At 40.7% G+C, this 27,772-nt stretch overlaps 2 protein-coding genes across 3 annotated transcripts in view; one reads left to right on the forward strand and one right to left on the reverse strand.

Moving 5' to 3' along the window:
• The window catches only part of TYR (tyrosinase), a 42,151-nt gene extending 39,836 nt beyond the window's left edge, over positions 1-2,315 (forward strand). The window contains exon 5 of the mRNA XM_059840360.1: positions 1,834-2,315. Coding sequence (XP_059696343.1) covers positions 1,834-2,057 — 224 coding nt within the window. The 3' untranslated portion in view covers positions 2,058-2,315. The remainder of the gene's footprint in view (positions 1-1,833) is intronic.
• An 8,307-nt stretch (positions 2,316-10,622) lies between these two features.
• NOX4 (NADPH oxidase 4) overlaps positions 10,623-27,772 on the reverse strand; it is a 110,355-nt gene continuing 93,205 nt past the window's right edge. For both annotated transcript variants that reach the window (XM_059838527.1, XM_059838528.1), the window contains 2 exons: positions 26,017-26,117; positions 10,623-21,093 (listed from right to left, as the gene is read on the reverse strand). In XM_059838527.1, the coding sequence (XP_059694510.1) occupies positions 20,973-21,093; positions 26,017-26,117 (222 nt within the window). In that variant the 3' untranslated portion in view covers positions 10,623-20,972. The remainder of the gene's footprint in view (positions 21,094-26,016; positions 26,118-27,772) is intronic.

Below are 27,772 nucleotides of genomic sequence, written 5' to 3' on the forward strand. Positions count from 1 at the left end.
CCCTCTTCCAGTGGGAAGAGTTTTATAGGATCACAGAATCATTAAGATTGGAAAAGACTTCTATGATCATACAGTCCAAGCATAAAACCAGCACTGTCAAGCCCACCGAAACATACCCTAGCACCACATCCAAATAATTTTTGAACACTTCCAAGGATGGTGACTCTACCACTTCCTTCAGCAGCCTGTTTCAGTGGTTGACAATCTTTCCATTAAAAAAGATTTTTCAAGCTGTAATAATGAGTAGACTGATGAAATGTGTAGGAGCTGGGAACAAAGAAAAATAACCCTGCCTTAAAGCTGAGGGACCCCATGACTTGAATCTCTCCTACTCGTCTTTCTAGTTTATTCCTTTCAGTACTTTCCCCTAGCACTGAAGGAATCAAGGAGAATACTACCTGAACACCTACTCCTTTAACTGCCCTGAAGTCCCTTTAGGTTACCCTGGGACTTCCTCCTTCATTCTCACCCTATCCACCTGGCATACTAATAGAGGGTAGTCAGGGTGCCACACCAAATCAGGCAGCTTCCTGGCTAGACCTCTTATCCAGGCCCTGGGAGGCAGCATCTTTTCAGAGCACAATCCATGTAACAGAATGTTTTTAGAAGTACCGTGACCCAAGAGGATATATGGATTGTTTTTCTGGGTGCCAGTGAAAAATGCCAGATAACAGGAAGACATTCACAGCCTTTGTGTGGGTACAACATTCTAAATATGGTTGAGTACATCTAAATCAGTCCAGATGCATAAAGAGCATTCAGAAATAAACCACCATAGGAGTTCCCAGAGAAGGTGCCCATAGAGGTGCTCTTTCTTTTCCCTACTAGCTAGTAATTACTGCTAATAATGGTCTTAGAGCTAATAATTGGGAGATGTGGATTCCAAATCCTCCTTGGCCCAAGTGGACAAGTATTCTTATTTTTCAAATTCAAGCCAGCACGTTGTTTTATGCATTTTGAACATTTCTTAAAGGTTTCTTTCCAGCCTCTGCTGTGAAGTGAGAGCCTTGTATGGCAGGGTTTTCGTAACTCATTAAACCATAGCAAGAAAAACAGACACACACACACAATTCATATCACAAAGCCAGAAGGCAGCTGATCATCTAACAGACAGAAACTGCCCTGGATTCACCAAAGAATGAGGATTTGTTGTGCAGAATGACCACAGAGTAGTTGTCTACTTCCTCTCCCCACAGAGGAACTTTCAAAGCAAGTGGAATGCAGGTTCACAATTAGTACAAGGAAGCTTTTCCCCCACCCAATATGTAGTTAATGTAGTTAAGGCAGAGATGTTTTTGCTGCTAAAAGTTGTGATAAAAGTTTAAGGAGTAGCTTGAAAAGATGATGGAAGGAGAAAAAAAATCCTCCAGTGACTATTACACACAACAACACAACATCTGGTTCAGGAAATCACTGAACTGCAAACTTTTGGAGGCTGGGTAAGTATTTTGTGAAGGCATTGTAATAGAGTTGACCTTTCCTTAAACTCTCCCCAGTGTTCTGCCTCATTTATTGTTGCCAAAGGATGCTGAGCTAGCAGGACCTTTGGTCACGCAGTATCATCTTCTTGGGTTAAAGTCTGAAGTTTTGACAAAATGGTGAGGAGCACTGGGGACAGATAACTCTGTGCCAGCTTTGGACATGAGGTCTGAGAAACAGACTGTCAGGGCTGAAGAGATTTATTTGAAACTATTTGTGACTCTCAGACAATTTCTACCACTCTTGTCTCTTTATACTCAGTCTTCCAGTGTTCTCTATTATAGAACTTCCATAAACTGACAGTGTATTGCATCAAGTAAAATGATCTTTCTTCTTCTGTTTGATTTTTTCAAGCCCTTCAGTCTTTCCAAGACTTTTTGACACCCTATCTTCAGCAAGCCCGTCAGATCTGGGCTTGGTTGGTCGGAGCAGCTGTGTTTGGAGGCATTGTTACTGCTGTGCTCACAGGGCTCATCAGGGCCTGCCGGAAGAAAAAAGGAGGAACTTCTTCAGAGATACAACCCTTGCTCATAGAAAGTGAAGATTACAACAATATAAGTTATCAGTCCAATTTCTAGAGGCCTCCAGTAACTCAGTCATGTTACTAAGGTGCTAATCAAGCATGCAGTGTTTGATTGATGTTTACAAATACCTTGTTGAGGTGTGCTGCAGAAGCAGGATGGGCCGTCTCAAGTCTCTTTTAATCTCCAATGTCATAGCATCTTATCAGATCCACTCCTAAAAAGATCTCCCAGATTCAACATAAGCTATGATGCCACCCAAAGAACACCGTGTATTTCCTATGCTTGATTAAATAATGCTCCTATGAAACCAGACTGGCTTGTGTGGTGGATTTAATGTATAATTCTATTTTATTTGCTTTTTAACAACTGTAAATTTGGTCTAATTCTGCTGTCCAATCCATGTGTTTGGCACATGGATATAGTGACAGGTGCCTTACTGCATAATTGGTGCTACATCCACTCCGTGTTTGAATGTAAGAGCAAAAAGAACCCTTTAGTTCAGTTAGCAAAATATACTGAGCAGACTGACTATCCCACTGACAAATTTTCTTCTGGTATAGGAGTTTTCCCTCCAGCTCCTATAATGCCCCATAATGTTTGTCCTTGACAGAATGCCATCAGCAAAAGAGAGGAAGGTCAGAATTCACTTCTCACTTGCTTTAAATGCTCATTAGCTGCAGTCTTCTATACTGCCTTGCATTTATCTGGAGAGCTGGGTGACTTTTAGGAGGGGAAACCTGGTCTCACCACACCCACCTCTGTTCCACTTGACCTAATGATTGCTCACACTATAGCTGACTATTCAGCATGCATGGATTCCACAATGTGACACACTTGTAACAAAACAAAGTGGGGTGGGTTGATCCTGGCTGGACAGCAGATGCCCACCAAAGCTACTGCATCACTGGCCTCCTCATTCTGCATGGCACAGATAATATATGGGAAAGTTCATGTGACAAGATAAGTACAGGGAGAGATCATCCACCAAATACTGGTATGAGCAAAACAGACTTGATTTGGGGAAATTAGTTTAATCTTAATTTCCTGCCAACCAAAATTCAGAATAGGATAATAAGAAATATTAATAATATAAAAGATACACCTTCCCCCTTCTTCCCAGGCTCAAATCCAGATTTCTACATTCTCCATGCCAGCAGCACAGGGGGATGGGGAATGGGGGCTGTTGTAGCTAAGATCTGAAGAAGCATTCAGTCTTTAGAGGGAGAGAGAATGAAAATCCTGTCCAGGGGCTTCCCAGGAAGAGTCTCCTGTTGGAGGCTGGAGCTTGTACACGTTTAAGGTCCCCAGTCCTGGAGTTAGAACGTGACCAGAATATGTTGGAATTGTGTACCTTAAAAGTCCCAAATGTCCAGCTTTGAGACACTGAATGGCTGTGGCAGTCTGGGACTGACTGGCAGAGCTGAGACCCCTGGCTGAGTGCTTGCCCTGACAGAAATGCCACTCCTGTGTTTCATCAGGTGCTTGGTGAAAAAGTGCCATCGTGCAAAATATTTCAGCGTCAGTAAAGCAATGTCATCCTTTGAAAAGTTTTTCTGTAGAAAAATCATAACTGCATTAAGCGAGTTTATTTCAGTCTTTTCAGTATTCCATGGTGATAGCATTTCACTTTCACACTGATCAAGTTAATTTTTACCAGATGTCACCCACTTGCAAAAGACATGGCCAACAAGTCATTTCTGATTGAACTGTTCAGCTCTTCATGTCTTCTCCACAGATCATGAGTGTTCTCTGGGCCTCCCTCCTCTGGCCATGGCAAATCACCACGTGTGAAAGGATCAAAGTGAAGCTTTGGCTCCTCAGGCCTACTTTTGGCACCTCTCCTTCCTTAAAACCATGGATTGCATAATTTGTACTTGTGACCAAACTCACGACCTTTTAGTGAAAGTCTGTTTATGCTCTTGAAAGTCTGTTTATGCTCTGCCCAGATAATTTACCAATTCCCAGGCAGGCTTCTTCCTTTCCCTTGTCTTCAGCGAAGGATCTAACAGCCTTTTCTTCCCCTGGAAGTTTCATCACAGAGAATTCAAACTAGCTCTAACTGCTAAAAGAGAATTTTTATCCCTTTCACATTTGTAGGCATACCCCCGAGCAATTTTCCCACTCACCATATGACCTGGAGACCACATCTGCTTTGAGAGGGAACAAAGAACACAGGCCTGCTTCCAGCAGTCAACATGGTCCGTGGCCAGGAACAGGCAGCACAGTGTATATTCATCTTAGTAACTAGGACAGAACTTCCACACGTAACACCTGCTGGTTCTCTCCATCGTCGTGGTGTTTCTGCTCAGACCAGGGGCCTGATGCCAGCTGGGAGTCAAAGCCCTTCAGAGGTGTCCCTGACTCTGAGCACATGGAACCCCAGCTGCTTCTCTTTTCTGAGCAAAGCTGTTTAGGTTCCTTAGGCATGGGAAGCAAACACAGCTGTGCCAGGTGTGGAATGACAGTACCAACCATGAAGCAACTGTTCTGGGACAGGAGAAACTGTCCTGTAGACATGCCTTCCCTTTGGCTTTTTGGGGACCCAGCATCTTAGCTTGGACTAGCCACCTATGTTTTGGACGGGACAGAAAGAAGGAGAGGCCTCATTTATCACCATGGCACTAAATGCTTTCTTGGCCACCAGCACTGCCAGGAGACATTGTGCTTTCTTGTCTGCAAGCTACAAATGCAATGGCACATTCTTTGTCTTCTCAGGGTCAGGCTTAGGGTGGCGTTGCTCAGATACATGTTGAATTAAATGTTGAAGGAACTCTTTTCTTCATAAATGCTTCCCTGAGAAGCTGGAGCTGCATTTTATTTTTAAATTGGGAATGAGGTAATGCCACAAGCCTGTACTTGCAATGTGATCTCACTGAATCAGAATGATCAGAGTTTAAACAAAACCCCGCTTTTACCTTTTTCTCCGTCTTGGCCAAGGTATCTTGGAACAAGACACTTCCCATTGCCATTAGGCAGATGGATCAGGCTTGGGGAGTTTATCCTGACAGGATCAATGCCAAAACGAGGGCATTACAGTACTTGGAGCCTGAAAATCTAGATCCTGTGTATGTACACCAGGCAACCACATAAACCTTCACCCAGTGGGCACTGAGGTCAGGCTTATACAAAAGTACTTGTTAAATGAGGAGGCCACCAGTTTAAATGTCCAGGGAAGTATTTGCAGCATCATCACCATGTTGTTTCATATTAAAAAAAAAAAAAAAAAAAAGAAACCTAGAGCATACCTGATAGCTTCATTTTAAGGTATTCATCTTTGCATGTCTCTGTCCTTTGCAAGAGACAGTTACCTCTGTCAAGTTTTTAATTTTCTAGCCTGGTCTCTTACTTCCTCAGACTGTTAAGAGTCACATTTAGTCAAGGCAAGACAATAAACAGCTGTCAGTCTTTTTCATTCTGCTCTCCCTTACACATTTTACCCAAATCCGTATTTTTAGCACCTGGCCTCTCCATTGAGTTAAATCTGTAATTCACCATCTGTGTACCCGCATGTGTATGGATGTAAATTTTGAATCAGTCTCCATAGTGAGATGAAAATTGGCAGCAATGAGACCTTGTCATTAAAAATGGCCTCTAACTGTAATTTTTGTAATAAGCTTTGAATTAGATATGAAATAACTCTTATAACTACAAAATCAACTTATTTCTGCATATTCATCCTCCACCCATTAGGGCTTTCTGGTATCCCATTTCATAAATGGACATTTCCTCAGAGTTCTGTCCATTATCTCTTCTCTTGAGAGCACCAGTTATGCAGAATTCACATGATGCCAAGGAGTTCTAGAAATCTGACCGGTTAATAAAATTTGTAGAAAAACAAGCACTTTCCCCATATACAGGATAAAAAATCCTTTTTGAAACAAGAATTTGGCAGCAAACAACAATTCTGGACCCTTGCTGTGGCTGAGCACTTCCAATGACGTTCCTTCATGAAACTTGATTCCCTCTCCTTTCCTCCCAGACCGCACTGTCTTATCCGACCAGAAAAGGGATCCCTGGGGGCTCAGGGGTGGGACTGTCCCACAGTTTTGAGGCTGGTGTAGTAGTGGTGATGACAGGCCTGGTGCTGTATGTACAGCAATGTACACAAGCTATTTAAAGGCAAGTGAGTTTATAAAAACACCTTCCCCACTTTTATTCACTGTTTTCTAGAAAAAGAAACATTCTCAGGCAATAATAAGCAAATAAGGAATTTTCAGGTCAATTACATATTGTCAACAAATTTTCACACATTTTCCTGTAATCAAAACAATGTTAGAATGCTTCTGGCTTGAAGTTGCTTCTGGTTTCTTGGAAAACTTAAGCCCAACCAATTCAATGGGCTACATTTTCAAACCAGTGTACATCTTCCCAAGCACTTTTGACAGTAATGCCATAAATATAAATAGTCTGCAGAGCCTCTTAACTCTTAGGGCAGAGTCATGAACAAGTCTTTCCTTTGCCTTCCATACAAGTACAACTTTCCTTGTAATCAGGTTATGGTTTTCCCCACCAGTGACTAATGATAGGAAATTTTCTACAACATTAATGTCTTCACTCACCTTCATTCCTTTGTGCAACCTATTACAAATAAAGTCTATACACACCACAGGAAAAAAAAAAAAAAATTGGAAGAAGTGCTAAAAGCTTAAGTTCTTTGCATATGACCCCTTCATGCAAAGGCAATAACATAAAAAAAAATGCTGGCTATTTTGTCACAGAGCTGAACGTATCAGGAAGGTGCATTAAAAGCTTAAAGGCCTAGACCATTTTCTCATAAATTTATGGGAGATTGGCAAGGTGGTGCTCTGCTAAATTTACTATGAACTGATTACGTTGTCAGATGACCTGTAGGAAATAAACACATGATTAAACAGCTTGAAAAATACCAAATTATCAAAATGACAGTATTTGTACACAGAAATACTTAATGGTGCAATTATGAGAAAATATTATTTTTTAAAAACTGAAGCATCAGACATATCCCAGAGTAACAGAGCTCCTGCAGTTATTAGCTGATAGCAAAATACATATACTCATAGCAAAAATACAAATACTGAAATAACTGTATACTCACTATAATAGTAAAAGTAGTGCAACATGTGTGCATATGTTTGCAGACAGGCACTATAAGGACTTTTTCCAGCTCCCGTTTCATCTGGACGATGTTACAGTCATTTGTAACAAAAGCAAGGGAATGTAAGACTTCTCAAGTCAGAAGAGTGGCAATTTGTTTTAAATTTCATCTTGCCAGTTAATACCAGTGACCACTGAAGATACAGACCACTAGAGAACTTAGTCTCCATGTCCTCTTTTACACTATCAAGGACTTGAGATGCTATTTTAAAATTAATTTTAGTCTTTTAATTCTATAGTCTGTGGTCTCAATTATTTAATCCAGAGGGCTGACTTTCAAAGCATCAGCCTCCTATTAATATTCAGGGAGAATCAGACTCTTAAAAACTCACATTTGAGAGCAGAAATGAAAAACAGGCTTTTCTGCGCTCCTCACAGCTACTTCAGAAAATCAACTCACTTCTAGTCAGAAAGACTCCTCCCTTTTAGTGAAACAAATGTGCTTAAATCTAAAAGTCTAGACACCATGTCTTAAAAGTGGTGGCCTTTTGTCTCATCATAGGAGCCATGGCACTCTAAAGCACCAAACAGGGATGTCTGCAGGGAGGCTGTCACTTGAGAAATTGTGTTTAGCAGTCTGGGCACAGACAGATTGCAAAAACCCTGCAGTCATCCTCATTAAGGTGACATTCTCCTACAAGAAGACATACTACTGTAAAAAGTTACAGGAAGGCTTGTTTGCAAAATTAATCTGTAGAGAGATGAGAAACTGTGGTCTAACAAAATTAAGTTTCAGGTAAACCAGAAAACAGCTTAGGGGAGGAAGACAAGCTGCTGGTTACTCAGACCATCAGTCATCAATTCACAAAGCACAATTTTAGATTAGAAAGCACAGTGTTATTAAGGTCAGTCTAATGCTTATACATATCCTAACAAGAAACCAGAAAGGGAAATGATAAATTATGGAGCCATTAAATTAATTGCGATTAAATTTGGGAGGAGTCAGAAAATGGATGAGAAATGCAGATTATTTGAAGTCATCTTACAAAAAATGATGATGGGTTTTCGGGAGAAACAATCCAAGTTGTTGCATTGATTACAAATTATTCCCATGGGCCACTCTTCAGCCCTCCTGTAACATCCACATGGCTGCAATGCGCTTTTGGGCACATTTCAGGCAAAGCATCAGGTTCCCTGCTGTGAACAAGGCTGTGGCTGCACTGCACAGCTGCTCCCCAGCTTTCAGAGGCTGGTGGGACCAGCAAGGGGGAATTATTATTTTTATTCCTGTATTAGAATCAGGAACAGATGAGGAATCACCTCTGTGTACTCCTCAGCTGGTTTCAGTTTTTCAAAAGTTCAAATAGTATTTTCAAATGGTTCTTCAGCTGAGATAATTTAGGACAGGGGAGCCAGTTCATATTCAACCAGTACCCATGCTTACAGGCCATGCCATGCTGTGTTCTCCAAATAAATGAGTATGTTCCCTGTAACTTCAATGGAGAGGACAAAAAAAAAATCACTTTTGAAATGACTTTGTGACCTGAAAGGCAAAAATCCAAGACAGGTGTATCAGATCTCCTTGGAGGGTCTTCAAAGGTTTTCATATCTGCTCCCTGACAATGTGAGAAGGGTGTTCATTTACCTGAGGAGATTTGGTCCATTAAATAACTCAGACCCATGTGAGTTTGGTGCCCAGGTCAGGCAGACAGAAGCTGCTGAGCCCACAGCTGCTTGTTTTCTCTCTAGAAAATCTCACAGGTTACTGGGAGCAGTCTTTGCCTACTATTGCCCATCCTTCTGCTCACCTCCTTATCAAGAATTTGTCATGGTCCATGATGCCCTGATAGTGTTGAAATGGGGAGAAGGAAGAAGTTTTTCTCTTCCATCAGGAAAACAGCAGACTGCAATACTTTGTTGTCTGCTGTAAGGAGAGTTTACTATTTGCATCAGCATTTTCAGCCAGGTTTTGCTAAAAAAAAAAAAAAAAAAAAAAAAAAAAGGTGTTCCTTTTTCCATAATCTTCTTGCACGAACATTGAGATTTCTCTTTTGACCAAATGCATTTGTGAAATATATAGTTTCCCATAAAACCTCTCCAAATATCAGACAGAAGATCAAAGCTCAAGAGCCAAAACACATTTTTGCCAAACCTCATTACTTGGCATGGGGAAGGTGAGTGGGAAAGGACATTCCTCTTAATGAAAAACACCATCATAATTTTTGAAAATACAAATTTTTTCCTCTGATAACTCTGCCCTGCCTGCCACTGACCCTGCATTTAGTATAAGTAAACACCTTTTGTAGTTGCACAGATCAGGAACTTCTCTAAATTGCAGCTGCTAGCTTTCCCTGTATGTTTTTAATTTAATGACCAAAAATAAATGAGAAGGAATATACAGGGGTTTGCTATTTTGGTTGGTTTTTTTTATATTGCTGCTGATAAACTCCTTATTCTGGAGGGATGGTACTTTTTTCCATCATTGTATCACCACCACTCTGTAATGAAAAAGTAAAAACCACAACTCTGAGATCAATATATGCAGTTTAACTACATATCCTTACTACTCAAAAATAAATTACCCAGAATTTTTAACAATTCTGAAAAATCTCAGAGAAGTCTGCATACTTGTATTCATCTGTGATGTGCAGTTTTCCTATAAAAACCCACAGCCCTGCGAAATGCAGGAATGATTAGGCAGACAGCACCCAGAACATTCAATATCTTGTAAGAAGTGGGGGCTTTAGTCTGCAGTGCACCCAATAGACCCCTAAACACATCACTGGGAAGTGAATTACGAGTTCTAAACCAGCTGTTGCAGATTTGCTGTAGAATCAGCAGTGTCTTGAAGATCATAATAAAATAGCAGCTCTCAGATTAATATCTATCCAAAGCAGCATGGTCTGAGCACACTGTGAAATACTTCACCAGAGCAAGCAGAGCACGTTTCAACATCAGGCCCTCAAGTGTTTGGCACAGGTGGGGAGGATTTCTACACACTTCTGATATGGGAAGGAACTCTTCCCCTCACTGATTTTGATGGGTCAGAATCAGGCAAATGCTCCTTTCTCCTTCCACTGTGCTCTAAACAAAGACAGAGTGTAGTGGAGTGATATTCTGGTGAATTCCAGTGTGTATGATGATGAGATTGTATGATGAATGTATTCTGCTTCTAAGGTGGTCCCACAGCCACAGATATATATGGAATAAGCACGTGCCTTATGTTCCAGGGCAGAAAATTACTCTGGGTGACTAAACAAGGGTGCTTAGTAGAATTCTGGTACTTTGGGTATCCTACCCAACTTCCTGCTGTCATGGCAGAGGATCCTGGATCTCCTGCAGCATATCTGTGAACCCTTTGTGGATGTTTCAGCAAGTTTGGGGCATCACAAAGAGTATCAGAGCCTCTGCTAAGGAGTGAAATCCCAGCCTCCCCCACCAGCAGTAACACACATGCATACATGCACATACACAATGCTTCCATGATTAAGACAGTATGTCATGGATTGAAATCAGGCCACAAACAGCAACTCAACCATGTTCTGCTCAGTCTTGGAATGGTTGTTTATTCCAAAGTCATGAAGCTTCCTGTAAAGTAAATACTTTCAGAGTACAGTGCCATAATTACATGATGTATAAACATATGGTGCTTCGTCAAATACAATAAAAGACATAAAATCACATTAAGATGATCTGCTAATATAACAGAATGTAAAAGTAACATCTGAACAGCAAAAGAACTCAGCAGCCAAATAGTTTAGTTTTCAGGACTGCCATTAAGATAAAATGTCTAATTCAGATGAGTATTTTGGGCAAGAAGCCTCCTTTCCATACTGCAACCAGGATTTTGTATTTTACTGAAACAAAATTTAAATGAAGGACTATTTGCCAGGCAAATCTTTTCCAGTGTGGCTGTCCCCATTTTACTGGTAGGCAAAAAGAAGACAGGATTTTAGAAAGAAACCTAATGCAGTTAGGTATAAAAATCTCAGTGAATTTGAATTCTTCTTGTTACTCTGAAAATCCTGCACAGAGTGACTGGTTTGTAGGGGAACTCTGTAACAACATGGGATAAAGCTCAAGAGCCATGTCTGAGTCCTTTTTTTAGCCAATGGATTTCATCTACCCTCACAACACTGTGTAATTAAGGAAGGCACACTGGGAGAAAAGAGTTCTGATCGTAACGCATAAAACAGAGAAGAATAAATAAACCCCGAAAAATAGGAAAATAAAAACCCAAAGATTTTTTAATGATCAGTTTTCTAGTTCTGCCTCATTATATAGACAACTGGTAAAAATATTCCTTTGTCTTAGTGGAAATAACAGATTCAGAAAGCTTATTGTTTACTCTTTGAAGGTTTATGAGGCATGCAGGTACAACAGTGACGTATTTAAGTCCTTCCAGTCAGTGAAACACAGTTCCTCTGTTGTGCTGGGGGGGGCAGCAAGCTGAAGCTACAAAATGGGATGTTTCACACAGCAGAAGTATGACCTGTTATAGACATGAACCCAGTATTCTTTTTCTTAAAGTCACGCTTAGGGTGAAAAACTTACAAATGAAATTCAGGGCCAAATTTTGCTTTCTGCTCTACTTGGAAACTAAGCAGACATTTCTCTTCAAAGAATTGTACCACATCCTGATCTATAAAAACATAAGAACAGATTGAAATTACATTAATATAAACAGGCACCTCTGAAAAGAACACAGAGTACTCAAAATTGTGGACATTTATGTGACTACTTTCCAAAATGGTTATCTTGCACATTGTAAAGAGACATAAAAAGTAAATGTCCCCTTCCTTTTTAATAAATTATTTTTGTTTCACTTCTAGTGGCAAAGATATATAATTACAGAACTGGAAATTCAGAAAGAATTTTCTGGTCTCTTCCTTTTGGGACAGGAAAGAGTGAGAGAAGAATGTGGTAAGAATTGAAAAAGTTAAGACCTGCAGCTACAGAAAACACAAGACAATTTTTCAGTCTCATTATACATGTAAACTGTAAATAACTACTTTCATGGCTCATTTCTTAAAAGAAAAATAGGAAAGCCAACATTAGTTTAATGCTTTTTCCAAATTTTAGGGATGGCAAAAAGAATTTCCACAAAGAATTTCCTTTGTGGCCCACATCTTCCTTCCTGAGACTGGATTTTAATTAATTTGACTAGTGGGATAAAAGCCTAAGGTCTTTTCAGCATGCTCACACTTGTAGCAGGGGCTCCAGTTCCTGTCTGTTTACCACATCAAACTCTCACGTGGCTTTTGAGTCCCAAACACATACCCAAAGGAAGACAAAAATCGATCATGTCTCCTTGCTCACAGAAACCCAAGTCTAGACCTGCTACAGACATTGCCTGGAAGGTTCAGATGACAGTGTAGACATGACCCTAAAGAGCTGCCTTGCTTCAAAAGGAAGACACTGAATTGCTACAGCTCAGACTGTGGTACTATTGCTTACTTTGAACTGTACTTTTTCACTAATGAAGGTTGGAAAGGAAAAAAAAAATATCAAAACCAAATAATGCTTTGCCATTAGAAAGGAAGAGTTTTTTTGAGCTGGTTTCCACTCTTCTTCTAAGCATCTGGGAAGAATTCTTTTAAAATAGACTTGTTTTGGACATACGAGCATTTTCAACGTAAAAAAGATGTTTCGGATTTTTTTTGTTTGGCTGGTTCTGAAAATGAAATTAGATTTACATAAAAAAATTTAAAATCATAGATCTTAAAAAACCTGCACACATACACATTATGGAACTAATATAGCTGGGCCCTTCAAAATACTTTTTTGGACATCAGTTTGAGGGGAGATACCACAATTATGATTTTTCTTCTCAACTACCACAAACCAAGAGAACCATTTCTTACCCAGACATGTTTCATCAAATTTGCTCCTGCAAATGATCAGAAGGAACACAGAGAGAGGAAAACTCAGTGTGAGCATGGGTTTCACAGCCTGGTACATTTGGACTAAGGGTAACTCTTTCAGAAAAAGCTAATTAATAAGCCCTGAGATTCATCAGTATATGAAGCCTGGAAGAGGGTCCTGGTCACACCTGTCTCAGTGAAAACTCTGCCCTTCTGCACTCACAGCAGCATCAGGGCCTCCCTCTCAAAGATGCAGAGCTGAACATACTTGTTGGGAGTTGTCTGCTTAACAGCCCAATACTTCTTTCCCTTTATAAACAACAAGCTTTCAAGCTCACAGAAGCAAAGAAACCAGGCAAGGAAATATTTAATCAGTGAAAGAATGAAATTATATGCAGCTGTTAAAGTAGGGGCTGTATGGAAAAAGCACATGTAATTGAAAGAAGAAACCCTTTCCATCACTACCCAGTGTCCTGAAATGCCTATGTGTGAAAGCAGAAGCATGACTTAATTTCAATGGCAGCCACAAGTGAGTGATCTGACTTTTTCAAAACCAAATTCCCAATTCTCATTCAGAAGATGATGTAATCTTTGCTCTTATGAGTTTCCCCATTTTCTACATATCTTTCCTTGTAGCACTGCCCCTCCTCTTATTGCCAGAAGCATCTCCAGCACTGGGATGCTGCAACCCTCATTTTCCTGAAGTTAATCAAAGAAACTACAATAGTCCCATTGGATTGTGCACACCAGGAGCATTACACAGGTTGTGCATGCTGCAAATAAAATTGGGGCCCTCTGCATTTCCCAGAATGGCATTCTCCTGAGTTGAGGGAAACAAAGAGTGGAAAAAGCCTCCTAATATAATTTGTGCTATGGAGGGAGGAAGAGTACAAAAAGAAGAACTATGTGATGGGAGTATGTGAGGGACATGGGTGATGATGTATCCAGTGATCAAAAGGTTCAAACACACCTCTAGGTGAAGGCTGAGGTTATATGCAGAGAGGAAGAGAAGGATCTGAAAGCCCAGCTCGCTCTAATCTTCCATGGTGACAGAGCAGACCAAGATGAATGAAGCACAAATGCATCCAGCTCCAGCAGACAATGACATTTCACTATGAGGTAGAGATCCCCTGCCAAGCTCCATCTAAGCTATATTTTAAAGCTTTGGGGCATTACGTTTTTGTCAAAAAGTGTGTATCAAACTGTTACTAGGGCTTAAACAGTCAGAAAGAATAATGTCATAAGTGAATCTTCACATTCATAGCAAATATTTTTTAATGGCTAATTATGTTGCTCTGATACAATAAAATAAAAATACAGCACTTGTGTCTTCTCTGCAGAGATTTTGCCATTTATTCCTCAAGAACACTACTGGAAAAATGAGCAGGGTATATTCAGTTGTGGGTGGAAGCTACCATTTACCATCCTCATCTGTTCTAAGCAGTACATGCTTTCAATCATCTAACACCTAATGAGGTACAATAACGTAGCCTGCTTCCCTGGCCCTGAACAACATGCTTCTACAAAGCTAGAGGAATACACAAGGTATGTCCATACCTTTGGCTAACCATGGAACTGTGACTGTACCCAAAGGTCAGACCAGCTCATTGCCTACACAATTCACCCTCAGGTATGACAGCTCTGAGCTCCAGGCTTGAAAGTGCACACAGGAGGTTCATCCAGCTCTGTCTGAAACACCATTCATCTCGCCCTGCAGACACAGTCCAAGAGCCCCTGACTCCACCTTTGCCAAAGCACACCTAGGACTGGCTCGGGCTCATCATGGTTCAGAGATGTGACAGGCAATGTGGTGACCTGGCCTGCTTCTGAGCACAGACCATGTATCACTGACATGTCCTCCTTAAAAGAGTTACACAGAATCACAGAATATCTGAGCTGGAAATGACCCACAAGGATCATCATTGAAGTGAACGGTCCATCAGGGGATCAAACCCACAGTCTCAGCTTTGCCTCTTCCCAGCAGCTTGCAGAGCTGCTGTGCAGCATTCCTAACCAGGCTGTGCCGAGTGCAGCTTGGGACACAGTCCACTCTGTGTGCTCTCTGGTATTTTACATTTCTCTCAGACTATTCAAGGCAGAAGCAAAACTCGAGGCGTTATTTATTCAATTCAGAAGGAACCCGTTATCACTTTGTTACACTTCTAACATGCAAACACCACGACACAGGAGGGAACCCGTTATCCCTGAAAAAGAAATGGCATGCTCTTTTGAAATCAAAACAAGTGCCCTGCTGTCGATGAATGTATTCTTGGTTACAGCACAAGGAGGAAGTTTTCGCTTTTCCTCCCCCATCTCTCATCCAAATTTCTTCCCCAGGGTTGCAGAGTATGAGATGAGCAACGTGACCTTGCAATGACAGAATTTTAATGAGTGACTGGTGCACCAAAAGCGATGCAGCAGCGTCTCCCTGCTCAGCGTTGCTATGTACACTAGACATTTATGTAACACTGCTTCTCATCCTCAAGGCTGTCCTTTCCTAGGGTCAGCAGCAACAAACACAACATTTATTTATCGAACTGTCAAAGCTACTTACAGCTGACACAGAGAACTCTACACTCCAGTGTTTTGGTGAAAAGGAGTTAACAGGTAAAGCTTTTTCCCAATTCCACAGCTGCAGAATAGATGTTTTTCAGAAGTAAGTTAACTTGAAAGAGTAAAGGTTTTATTTCAAAGGAATTGCTTATTTCCAGGGTGTTTGCTATAACATACTAGCTTTCTTCTGGGCTTTAGCACTGAGTAGTGCATGGAAATGCAATGCATTTGCATACATTACCTCTCAACCCCCAGGGAGACTCGGTATACACATCTAGAAAATGGGGCTTGGTTTAATTTCTAACATTAGGAATCTAAGAAGAATGTCTCCTCCCTCCACTTGGCTCCCAGGTACAAAATACTTCACCCTTCTTATTGTTGGCATTCATCATCCTCTCCTGCCCTCCTTGGGTTGCTCCTCCTCAGCTGACAGCAGTTTACCTGGAGCTCCAAGAAAAGCCTTCCCTCTCATCCAAGGGCTCTGTTAAGAAGCAATCTGCAACTGGGACATGTGGCTTTTTCCAGCCTTCTCTATGTGCCCATGTAAAAATGGGACAGATCCACTGCTCTTAGTACAGAGCCAAAACCTGTCTCTTAGAAATAGGATCCCTCTAGAGAATATAACACTTCAGGCATGGGAAACCTTGAGGATCTACTGCAAGTTTATAGAGATATTCATAACATCAGAAAGTACACAGCATTCCCTGGTACCAAAACAGATCTCATCCCTCTTACAACATGGGTGATACAATTAGCAGGATACTAAACCTTCAGATAGTAACCTTCAGATAATAACCTTTAGATATCTTCATCCAGCCCTTTAAAGAGAAGCATTTGTTGCTTAAAACCTTTGTGTCAGAGCATTCATTATACATGTCAGTCCAGCAGAGGACTCAGGTTTTTTAACCTTAAAAAATGCTAATTAATCTACTGTGCCTACAAAGGAAATTTCAGTTTCTAGGATTTACTATGCTTAGTACAGGCACTAAAATTCCAGGCTCTTTATGGGAATGAAGAGTCTCATTCCAGCTCCATACATTTTGCCAGTGCATCACCGTAGTGGCCTTAATGAAATACACCAGCAGCAGAAACAATGCAAATCCCAAATCACTGTTCACAGTTGAGTCATCAGCTATATTACATACATATATATATCCCTGAAAAATGTATATTCATAGCAAAAAACATCAGGTCAGCACAGGCATCAGTGGCATTTTGATTAAACCTTCCTGTTAAATCCTCTTGGCTAAAACAATAAAAACTGCTTGAAATTATGAGGGATGGGAAATGGGCAGAAAAATTGGATGCATAATCCAGAGAAGAAGAGATCCACCTTGCATTAGATCAAACTGGTGAGTTTATGAAATGATTGCCAGGCTGAAGTGAAAATTAATCTCCCTAGAAGCGCTTTTATTTTTCAAAAGAGTAAACATTGCCTTTTAATAACTTTGCCCCTTCTCTGACTTATGGTCCTTGAACTGCTATAAGCAGTGACTCTTTAGCCTCAGGTCTGCTTTCCCTAAGCCATGTCTTGTAGTTTGAAACTATAACTGGTGTATTAAATGTTGAGTAGAGGTTTTCCTCTTAGGCTGCTGTTCTCCAAGTCTTACTAAATAATTACTTCTCTGCTCTGTTAGGCTGGTACAGCTGAATTACTGTTCCCAACATGGCTGTTCTGCCACTTAATGCATTATCTGCCCTCTCTCAACCAGCTTCAAATTTCTTTGCCACCCATGTGCTAGAGGCTAGAAGAGGAGAAAAAGACAAGGAAGAACTCACATGCTAGCAGTAGTACCACATACTGAAACAGGGAAGTGTTGCTCCAAACAATGGGCTGGAATAATCATTGTGGAGGGACAGACCGTTCTGCAGATTTCGGTGGTGAAGGTCAGTCCCCACTAGGCCTTCCCACTCTGCTGCTCCTTGTTGTGGCAGTGGACATTTACTCACACAAGTAATCTCAGTGATATGGCAATAGGTCTTGGGTACACCTGATTGATCCTGCTGTTAGCTGTGTAAAGCCCTGAGTCCCACACAGCTGCATGAGGGCTGGATTCTTGTTGCAGGGAAAGGGCTTGATTTTCATCATGGTTTGGAAACATTCCTGGTCTAAAAAATAGAGTCCTGAAACAATTTTCATTAATAAAACACAAAGACCCTGCTGAACAAACACTGAGAGGTCTGCAGCTTTGTGAAAGACTGAGTGAAACTGGGAGAATACAGGGCAGGTCCTTCCCCTGCCAGCAAGACACTTATGACAGACTCACAGGACACAGTTTAAAGTGCAAAGTGATGCTCAATTGCGTAAATCCAGTTGATCTGCAAATGTGGAATTGAGTGCTGTCAGCCTTCACTTACTTCTCTGGCACTGAGTTATATTTTTACATACATTTGGCTTACAGATATAAAAGCAATGGAGTTTAAAAGAGGGCTTGACTCTGTTTTGCAAGCTGGAGATACACTCAGAGCAATGACAACATAGCCTGTAGAAAGATTGTATTTATCATAATATTTGCCACTCCTGAAGCCAAGTCACAGTCACTCAACAGCCCTTGAGCTTTTTGCCTCTCTTACAGAAAAAAAGCTCAAGGAAAAGGAAAAAACAACTGCAGCTTATAGACTTTCCCCAAACTCTTCCTCACCTGGTCTAGTGATTACTCAAATCAGCAACAGAAAGGTTTTCCCAAAATAAAACATAAGCACATTTGCATAGCAATTAGATAACTCTTTCTACTGCTTGTGCACCAAAGTGATCCCAAAACATTAATTAAGCCTCAAAACACTCCAGAAAGGCAGACAGTCCAGAGCTTGTTTTACAAGTGGGTCAGCTGAGTCAGATACAGCCGAAAGACAGAAAAGAGGACAGCCTGGATTTGCTTTGATCTTGCTGCGACAGCACTGCTTAATGTCACAACATGTGTTTAACATGCCTACAAACAGCATCAACTCCTGCAACAATGCAGAATAACAGCACAGTACTAGTATTACTATTTTAATTATAAAGTGTTACGTATGCAGAAGCTGAGCCAGAAAATATAATCTGCTTTAGCACAGAGCTAACTGCAAAACTAGCTGCTCATTATATGGTAATAGAGCTGATATCTGTCAGAGGAGATGTAAAACCACAAACAACATAGTGATTAGATGACTCTAAACTGTATTTTAAAAGGATGAGATACTAGATCCCAAAACTAGAGGAAAAGATCACTTTCTAGTTGTGGGTAACAGATGCAGGCATGATTTCAATCATGCTTTAAACTAACAGCCAGAAAACAAAAAAGTATGCAGGACCTACAATATCCAGTATCTATGCATCTTGCCAACAGTTTTATGTTTATTATAAAATCTATGCAGGCAGTATTAGAAATAAATCTTACTGATTAAAAAGAATCAAATCTTTTGCTGCACTCCTCCAGTTTTATAGTGATGGAAGAATAAGATCTGGTAGGAAAATAATGGTCCTTTCTGCCTCAAAGAGAAAAAAATTAAAGTCAGTAGCTGTAATGTAGGCTCCCATCTCACACTGCATTTTCTATTTTGGCTTCTCTCATCTGGGCTACTTCGAGAATTTTTGTCAGTAGGAATTCGTCTATCTCTGGTTCTTTCCTTCCTGCCTGGATTTCAAAGTGGGGAGAGCCAGAGGTAAAGACTTCAGCGCCAAGTCTGGACACTGAGGAACACATTTCCATGTGGCTTCACTGATGCACCTCCTCCCTGTTGCTCACTGAGTGCAACTCCTGAGCAGAAGCTGCCAAGGCAAAGACCAAACTCATTCTCACTAGCTATACATGCAGGATGCCTATGCACCACCTACCAGAAAAATGCTTCCCTCTGAACACTCACACTGATACTTGCAGACTCTGGTACAGTCTGTGTCCCAAGCAGAAATTTAGTGCCTTTCCCACTGCAATAAAAAAGGTATTCCTTGGACAGATGTAAATGAAAGCAAATGCACTGCCCTAAATACAGGTGAGCCACAGGCACAAGAGTTCTCAAGTCAGCCTCAGCTTGTGCATGCTGCAAACGCTACACTGTACTGCTCCCAAGCTTCTGCTGGAGATCAAGGGGAAGGTTTTCACCATGTTAAAGTGATGTTGATCTATTAAGAGACACTAGAGTGGTGCCTGTTTATGCCAGCTAAGTGTCTAATCTTTGTTTAAATGCCCTCATCTCAGCCAAGTAAGGAAAAGGGAGAAAATAAGGAAATAAAAGAAGTTGGATTGGCTATTTGGATGGACCAAAAAAAGGTGCTCCTCAGAACCAAAAAGTTTTGAAGTACCAGTTTCAACCTTTAGCTGTCCCATGGCAATTGCAGCAGAAAACAGCTGAGGGGAGGAGAAGGGAAGGAGAGCTTAAAATTGGGATGTTTTGAGATCTTCCTCTATGGCACAAACTGAAAGCATACTGCAGCTCCTGCAAGGTTTCTATCTGCACACATCAGCCAAGGAGCCACAGAGCTGAAGGGTTCTCACTCTGCTGTGGATCTGGTCTCATCCTACTTCCAGTGGCACCAGGGCAAACAAACGGGGCTTCAGGGAAGACACTCAAAGGACCACAGTCAACCAAATATATTCTGGGACCCCTAAAACTGGGTTTCAATGTGCTGTGTTGTAAAAGAATCAGTCAGAGGAATTGAAAGCTTGAAGTATTTAACATTCAGGGCATGTGAGTCCAGAGTGAGTGCAACTACCACGCTGAGTGTGTGGTATAATAAAACTTCAGGTCCTGTCTGCTCCTGTTCATTGCTTTTCTTGCTCCATCTTTATGGCTGCATAAATCATAATAATTTTGCAAACTCACTGAATACTGAACTGATGCAAGATACAGAGTTCTCCATGTACAGATGCGTGCTTGCCAAAAGGCTGTGACTAACATCATAGCAGAGGCTGCCCACTGGTGCTACACAATTGTGCTCACTTTTTCTTAGGTTAACTTCATTACAGAAGTAGACTAGCAAGAGTAACACTCTATGTTTTAAATACAGAATCCCAGTTCTGCAATGTATAATAAAATCTTTAACATGGAGTATTTTCACCCCAAAGCCTTAAGATTTGTATACCAACAAAAGCAAGAGTCTTTGTAATACATTATGTTTTGCCACTTGGATTAACCTGGGGTTTCATTTACTGATCCAGCTTCAGAGGACTGAAGTGGACGAAGTTCAAACATTCCACAGATTCTTCTTCCATCAGCTTATAAAGCAATTGTGTCTTTCCCCAGCTTCTGTACTTTTTAATTAACAGAAACAAATCCAACGAATCCCTCCCACCACAAATATTGTGTGAGCGTATTTGAGTAAAAGCACTGATTATTTGTTGGTATACTGCTGCATCCATCAGTCTTAAATAATCATAAATAAAAACATTTGTGCTATTCTTTGGTACATTTCTGTCTGTTTAAACCACAGCTGAACTTTTTTACATTGTATAAACAAAAAATTGCACTTTTATCTTCTAGAGAGTCTTCCTCCAACAGACTTTCAGCTGAAGGATTCTTTATTGTACTCAAACCTTGTCCCATAAGAGTTGCTGCTGTTGCTCAGTTTATGAAGTATCTTAGAGATTTTGTTTGGCCCACAGCAGAAAACTCCAATGGTCTTCCTGTTAAAAAAAAAAAAAAAAAAAGAGGGGAGGGGAAGTTATGACTTTGTGAATAAACCATAAGAGAGAGAAGTGGATCCTGGCCTCATGGTATTATGCATAAGCCACCCACATACAGATTTAAAGGTGAGAACAGTTCACTAGATTATGCAGTTAGTTTTACTGAAGGCACCACATCTCTCCCAAGCACCCCTACAACAAACCCTATTATTTATCTGACTAAGTCAACTCTAAGGAAGAAGCGCTTCATCTTAGTCTCAAGATAGCAAATGATAAAATATTACTATTTTTCACTCTATTTTTTTTCCCATGATTAATCACTTTTTTTTGTTAAAAAGATGTCTCACTGTAAAGACTTCCTTAGTGTAACTCATGAATTACACAAGCATATCTAATCACTAACAGTGATTCGTTACACTAATGAAAACAGAGAACTACTAACCCATGATTATTTCTGGCAGCAACAGAATAATTTTACTGCTTTACTTTCACATTAGCATGTAGTTTTTCCTTCAGCATCTATATGGGGAAATCTTACAAAAAAGTCAAACACAGAGTATGATCCTTGTTCATCACCCATAGATCTCAGCCCGGGCTCCTTAGTCAACCTGACTTTTTCACAACATTCTACTGACAACAGCTCTTTGCTCTCTGGTTACCTTAAAAATAGGCTGTAAGTCAGACTTACAGTCACACAACATTTCAGGGCTCAGAACTTTAGTCAACATCAGAACAAAGCACATCCACCACAGCAGGACTGAGCCATTCACAATATTCACTATCTCCCTTTTTTTTAAAGATGAGGAGAGGGAAAGAAAGCAGAGAAATACAATGTAGTGCTGCCTTTTCTGTATCATATAAAAAAAAAAAAAATTATCTTCTTCCTGCTGAAATTGTGCCACTACAGAAAAAGATCTAAAAGATTTACTAGGATGAAGAAAAAGCATACAAGAGGGAACATGTCTCTAACTATTGTGATCTACAGCACCTACCAAGAGGATGGAGATTTGGGTTCTGGGTTCTGCCTCCAGGACTGTTTCGATATTTTATGCACTAACTATTTAATATATAATATTTTAGCATATGCAAGATAATCAAATTCAGTTTAAAGCTCCCTGTGTGTGTTTGATGAGAGGAGGAAACTGATTTAAGAAGAAATCTTTGGTGCACACTGCCACGTGTACGTGTCAGGTGTCAGGCAGCTGCTGGAGTAGCATGGCACTGCACGCTGCACCAGTGCACAGCAACACTGGCAGGGCACTCAAACATCAAAAATCACCAAAAACATCTGAGCACTCAAACAGCAAAAATCACCAAAAAGTTATGCAGGTAACTGCAGTGGTGTCCTTGTGCAGGCACCTTACAATGCAGATTTTAACTGCCTTCAATGACATCATCTCTCATTTCAATCCATAGCAAAGTCGTAATTCATACTTTTCTCACCCTTATGTTTACATATTAAGCTTTCCTGTTCTGGCAGTATTCCTTTTAATGGCAATGGGTGCTGTGCTGGTGGCTGAATTTGCTGCAATAATGAGAGAGCTGCTGCTCTCAAATAACAATCCTCAGCACTTGCAGACTCTGAAATCCCTGTAATCCGTGCACACTGGAGAAAAAGGATTCATGAGCTGCCAGCAAGACTCTGTCTTCTACTGTGTATTTAATTGAAAGAATGAATGTCGTTGTTGGGTTTGGTTTTTTTCTTTGCTTGTTTGTTTTCCTTTTTCTTTAGTTGAATTAGTACAGTGAACTGATAAAATAAACCCCAAAGAGTTCAGCTGCCCCTCTCTCTTTCATTACATATAAACAGCCATCAAAGAAAATACATACTGCCAATGTATTCCCATCCCAGCAACATCCTTCCAAGGTATACAGAATTTTAGTCTAGTGATCAGAATTAGAGGAAGGTTAAAGGATTTGCCTGAAGTCACACAAGAGACCCATGGCTAAGGTCTCCTGAAACCCAGCTGAGTCACTGTTCTGTGCAGTGAGCCACAGGCTCTCAGACTGCCTTCCTGGGATATCCACCACCAGCATCCAGTCTGGACACCCCTTCACACATCATCTACCTTCCTCCCCTGTGTCCCTGCCTGCAGATGCCTGCTCCCCTCCTCCCCCAGATCCTGCCTGGCTTCTGGAACACAAACAGAAATGTGGCTGAGGAAAGCTACTACATGGAGCAGCACATTACTACCCTGACTGTTTATCTATCATTTGTTTGGGACAAAGGCTCACTTTGTGTCTGAGATGAAAACAGGCAGCTGTGTAGTCCTATGTCTGAAAATCTTCATTAATACCATTACCATGTTTACAGTTAAGGAAAGTATGTTATAGGCCATTCTTTATAATAATTATAAACTTCAATTTAGAATTTACTTCTTCAGAGCACTAAGCAAGTAATTCCTCAGTGTTCCTACGTAATGAGTAGGTCAGCACATATTCTTACATCCATTTTATGAACAGCAGGAGTTGAGAGAGAGATTAAATATTTTGCTACATTGAGGGGACAGAGTATGAAATGTTCCTCTTTTAAATCCCACATTCGTTCCTAGAGAGAGGTTTCTCCTTTAGAACACATGAGAAACATATCATGGTGCTCCATGTTTTTTTTTCTCCTACAGGTATTCATGTCTTTTTCTAGATCATTCTCTACCTGGAAAAAGGCACATGCCCTTTTGACCTAAGCGAACTGAGCATGGTGCAAGCTTTTCATCCAGCACACAACTGAACAGGAACAAGGCTGTTGCTCCATTCCCCCCCAAAAAGCATGAAAAAGCAAGACCAGTAATTTATTGTGTAACTGTTCCAGTTCAGATTGCTGGGTCGGCAGGTGTCATATGAAATACGAACAGTAGATGGCATACATCTGCTCCTCTCCTCCCGAAAATCAAAAAGGAGCAGGAACCTGATGCTGGGTTGTCCCATGTCATGCTTTGAAGGTCTGGCAAAGCTCAGACACTTACAAATGCACTTTGCTTATTGGGGACCCATACAGCAACAACAGCAACAATTCACAAAGCACACAGCAATCAGACGGCTACACAGAGAGACAGAGAGCTTTGCCAGCTGCCTGTTTATTTATATGCAGCTTTTCCCAAAATCACAAGATAAAAACTGGAAAATATCTTGGCTGCCCATAAACAAGCCCAAGGGGATGATTGCAAATGTGAAAGTCTGAACACTGGCACCAGATGTTGGAAACAACTTGATTGACCTGTTTTGCTTTAGTTTGGTATTTTTGGTCTCTGTATAGCAGCAGGGGCATTTAGGTGGAAAGTTACAGAGAAATAAGAACTGAAATAAAGCTAGTAGCAGACCTGAAAATTGGACTAGAGGGAAAAACTAAAGTTCCCATCTCATTCAAGGAAATACAGAGAATAATTAGCTACAAAAGGTAAATTTCTGCAGGACAGGTGAGATTCAGGCTTTGCTACTGTGCACCATTACATGTAACTACATCTATAGGTACAGACCTATATAAACCTTGATAAAGAGATGACAAAGAGGGACAAAGCCTACATCTTAGCAAGGCAATCAAAAGAGAACATTATTTTGGTATTAAAGACACCTTGCTTGAAAATGGCAGCCCAATTTAAAGACCTGATGTGAAAATGCAGAGGAAATGGTACTTGAAGTCTAGTTTGGAGTAATGCAATGGAAAGCAAAAAAAGAAAAGTCAAGTATGACTACTATTACTACTACTGCTACTACTAATGGCTTCATCTATACTATGTGCTCTTACATCCTCGAAGGGAAGTGGCAGGAACCTCATAATTTTCATCTTTTAAAACTGCACTCACATAGTTAAACAAAGACATTAGAATGGAGTACAAAAGGTCAACAGCCCACTATGCAGAGATCTGTGAGCCCAGAGAGTCAGCTTGGTCCTCTGAATTCTCTCTTTCCCTCTCTTTCCCATGTTTCTTTGCTCTAAGCCCCTTCTTTCAGTGTGAAAATTCTACCAGAGATGTAGCAGCCTATGGGGCGTCCTGCTCACAACACCCTCTATGACCTGAATCCAAGACAAGTACTGTCAGCAGCTCACACTGCCCACAGTGAGACATTTGGCACTCAGTATTTCTCAAGAGCTAGGGCTCAGTGTCCCCTAGTCATATTTAGCCTCAGAAGAGGGGAGTCAACAAGCAGATTTCACTTTGCAGGTGCAAGAGAGGACAAAAAGTTCTTGAGGGAAAATTCTGCAGAGCACCTCTCAACCTGATGCACCCAGATTACTATCAACAGCTACTCAGGGGGGTTTGCTCCAACACCACTGACTTTTCCAGAAGTAGATTAAGGAAGAATCACACAGTCCCTTCTTCAGATCAGCTTTTGAGGCAATGAACTGCCAGTGGCAGGTAAAATATTCATCCAACAAAGTTGGATCTGGACAAAGACATTCTATATGTACGCCTTCTCTGGTTTACACTTGTCTTATTTCAGACCATAATATGCTTTCCCAGCACAATAAAAATGCATTGCCAGGTTTTAACAGAGAATATAAAATAGCTAGAAATACCCAAAGAGAATAAATCTTCTGAATAAAAACAATACAGGTAATTCAAATTCTTCCTTGTGAATTCTGTTTGTAAGGTAGCATTACAAATCATGAATCAACAATTTTAAGAAATGTAACTTTATATAAAGAACCAGCATATGCTGAAAGCAAGACATTGTCATGGACAAGAACATATGTAATCTCTGTGCAGTGAGATGGAAATCTGCTACTTTTATTTTCTGAGCCACTGAACACCTCAACTGCATAAGAAGCTGAACTGCTCTGAACGTAAAAAAAAAAAGTGTTTCAGTTTGTATAGGCTATCTCTCAGCAAGATAAATCCCAGAAATATTTTCATGCAAACATAGCTAGGAACAGATATGCTCAGCCATCCAGGTGTGGCACCCTTCAAGTGGACGAGCACTTACCTCCTATTGCACTTTGCTATGTCATCAAACAGGAGCTTCCACCGGGGTCGTCCAATCAAAAGCCTGGAGTTTAAAGCTTGATATTTTTCACCAATTATTTTCTGAAAGAAACAAAAAATTCCATTCTGCCTGATTTGCAAATTGCCTCATATCACCCAGGGCTCCCATTTCTGCTATTGGCTGACTTGCTGGAGTGCTGAGGTGTAAAACCTGAGCACAAGTACCAAACAGTTGTGATGGGAGCTGCAGCCATTTTATGCACCAATACCTCTGCTCAGTATCTTTTCAATGGCTCTCCTTGGTGTTATATACATTGTCCCTCATGCAGCTGCTCATTAATTTCTACATTACTTTTAAACCAATTTATTTAATCCATAAAACAATACCCATGCTCCTGTTACTCATTCCCACACTGGCTTTTAATGCTAAGCTGGAAGAAATGCTGCTGATGCAAAAATCATATTTTTGTCTGAAGTCTTTTTTTTAAACTTTGTACAAGTAACTATTAAGATGACTAGGTCTGAAAAAGCAACAAGGGAAATCTTACTTTTCTCCCTGAGAGTAGTCTGCCAGCTGTTTTGAGCTGCTGCAACAGCAGAAAGCAGCCAAAACTGCTCCCCAGATGGAACCCACTCCATTCCAGAATGCTAACTCACCAGCCTTTTGATAAGGTGAAATGCCCTCCCATTGCAGGGCACAACCCTGGGTTTGCTGCCCTAACAGAGCAACAAGAGGCAGAGAGCCATCCATTATCTAGGCTCCCACATTCCCTCCCTTGCTGAACAATCCGAAACACTGCTCACACCAATGCAAACACAGTCCTGGCCAACTCAGCCTCCCTTGGGTTTTCATACACAAGAGGCACTTGCTGCAGGGTGAGCTCTTACCACACAGGCACAAGGGCTTCTCACAAAGGGAGCAAGTAGTGTAACTGCCCAAATTTTGGCAGCAGTCAGCACTTTGGACAAACATCAGTGAACACACCACCTGTATGGCCATGGAGACTTAACTCCTTGAGCAATTATGAGCAGCACTATGCTTCATGGCAGTTTTGTTCAACAGCACAAAAAAATGACTCTAAAGAAGGACTTCAATCAAAAAGCTGACTTAAATAAATTCAGCAGCTGCTTAATTAGCATCACTATCCAGTATTTGTGTACTATATAGTATCAGAAAAAGTCCCTTTGAATTTACTATTATTTCACTTTCCCTATCACATTGCATTGCAGTCCTGCTTCAGGTTTTAATTTTAACCTAACAACTACATACCAGGTTCATCAATTAGGCATTTTCAAGTTCTCCATTTCCATCAACATATGTTGCCCAGGCATTACATTTGTCATAGTCATAACTACTGTAGCTATCACATCATTTAAACCACAGGACTGTGTTCCTACCAGAGCTGTGAATGTTATGCTATCTCCACCTGATAGCAGGCAGATCAAAATCCTTTGGGCATGGTTTTTCACTGCATTTCATGTATTGCAGTAATTGTTAGGCTTGGCTCTGGGCCCTCTGTAGTCAATGCAAAGCTTCCTGACATGGCACAGTAAAGACTTGTACCTAGGCTTATGTGCTAAATAATGTAAAATGAAGGTTGCAAGCATAAATAGTTACATGAGATGCCAAGAGTTGGGGAATTAGCCTGGCGTTAGCGTGGGCAATACATGTCAATTGACAGTTCAGTATAATTTCCAGTCTTACACATCAAGAAATTTCTATCTTTCATCTATATATGAGACAATGAAATGAAAAG

Source organism: Haemorhous mexicanus, chromosome 2 (assembly GCF_027477595.1).
Source record: "Haemorhous mexicanus isolate bHaeMex1 chromosome 2, bHaeMex1.pri, whole genome shotgun sequence".
In the NCBI taxonomy this organism is placed as follows: Eukaryota; Metazoa; Chordata; class Aves; order Passeriformes; family Fringillidae; genus Haemorhous; species Haemorhous mexicanus.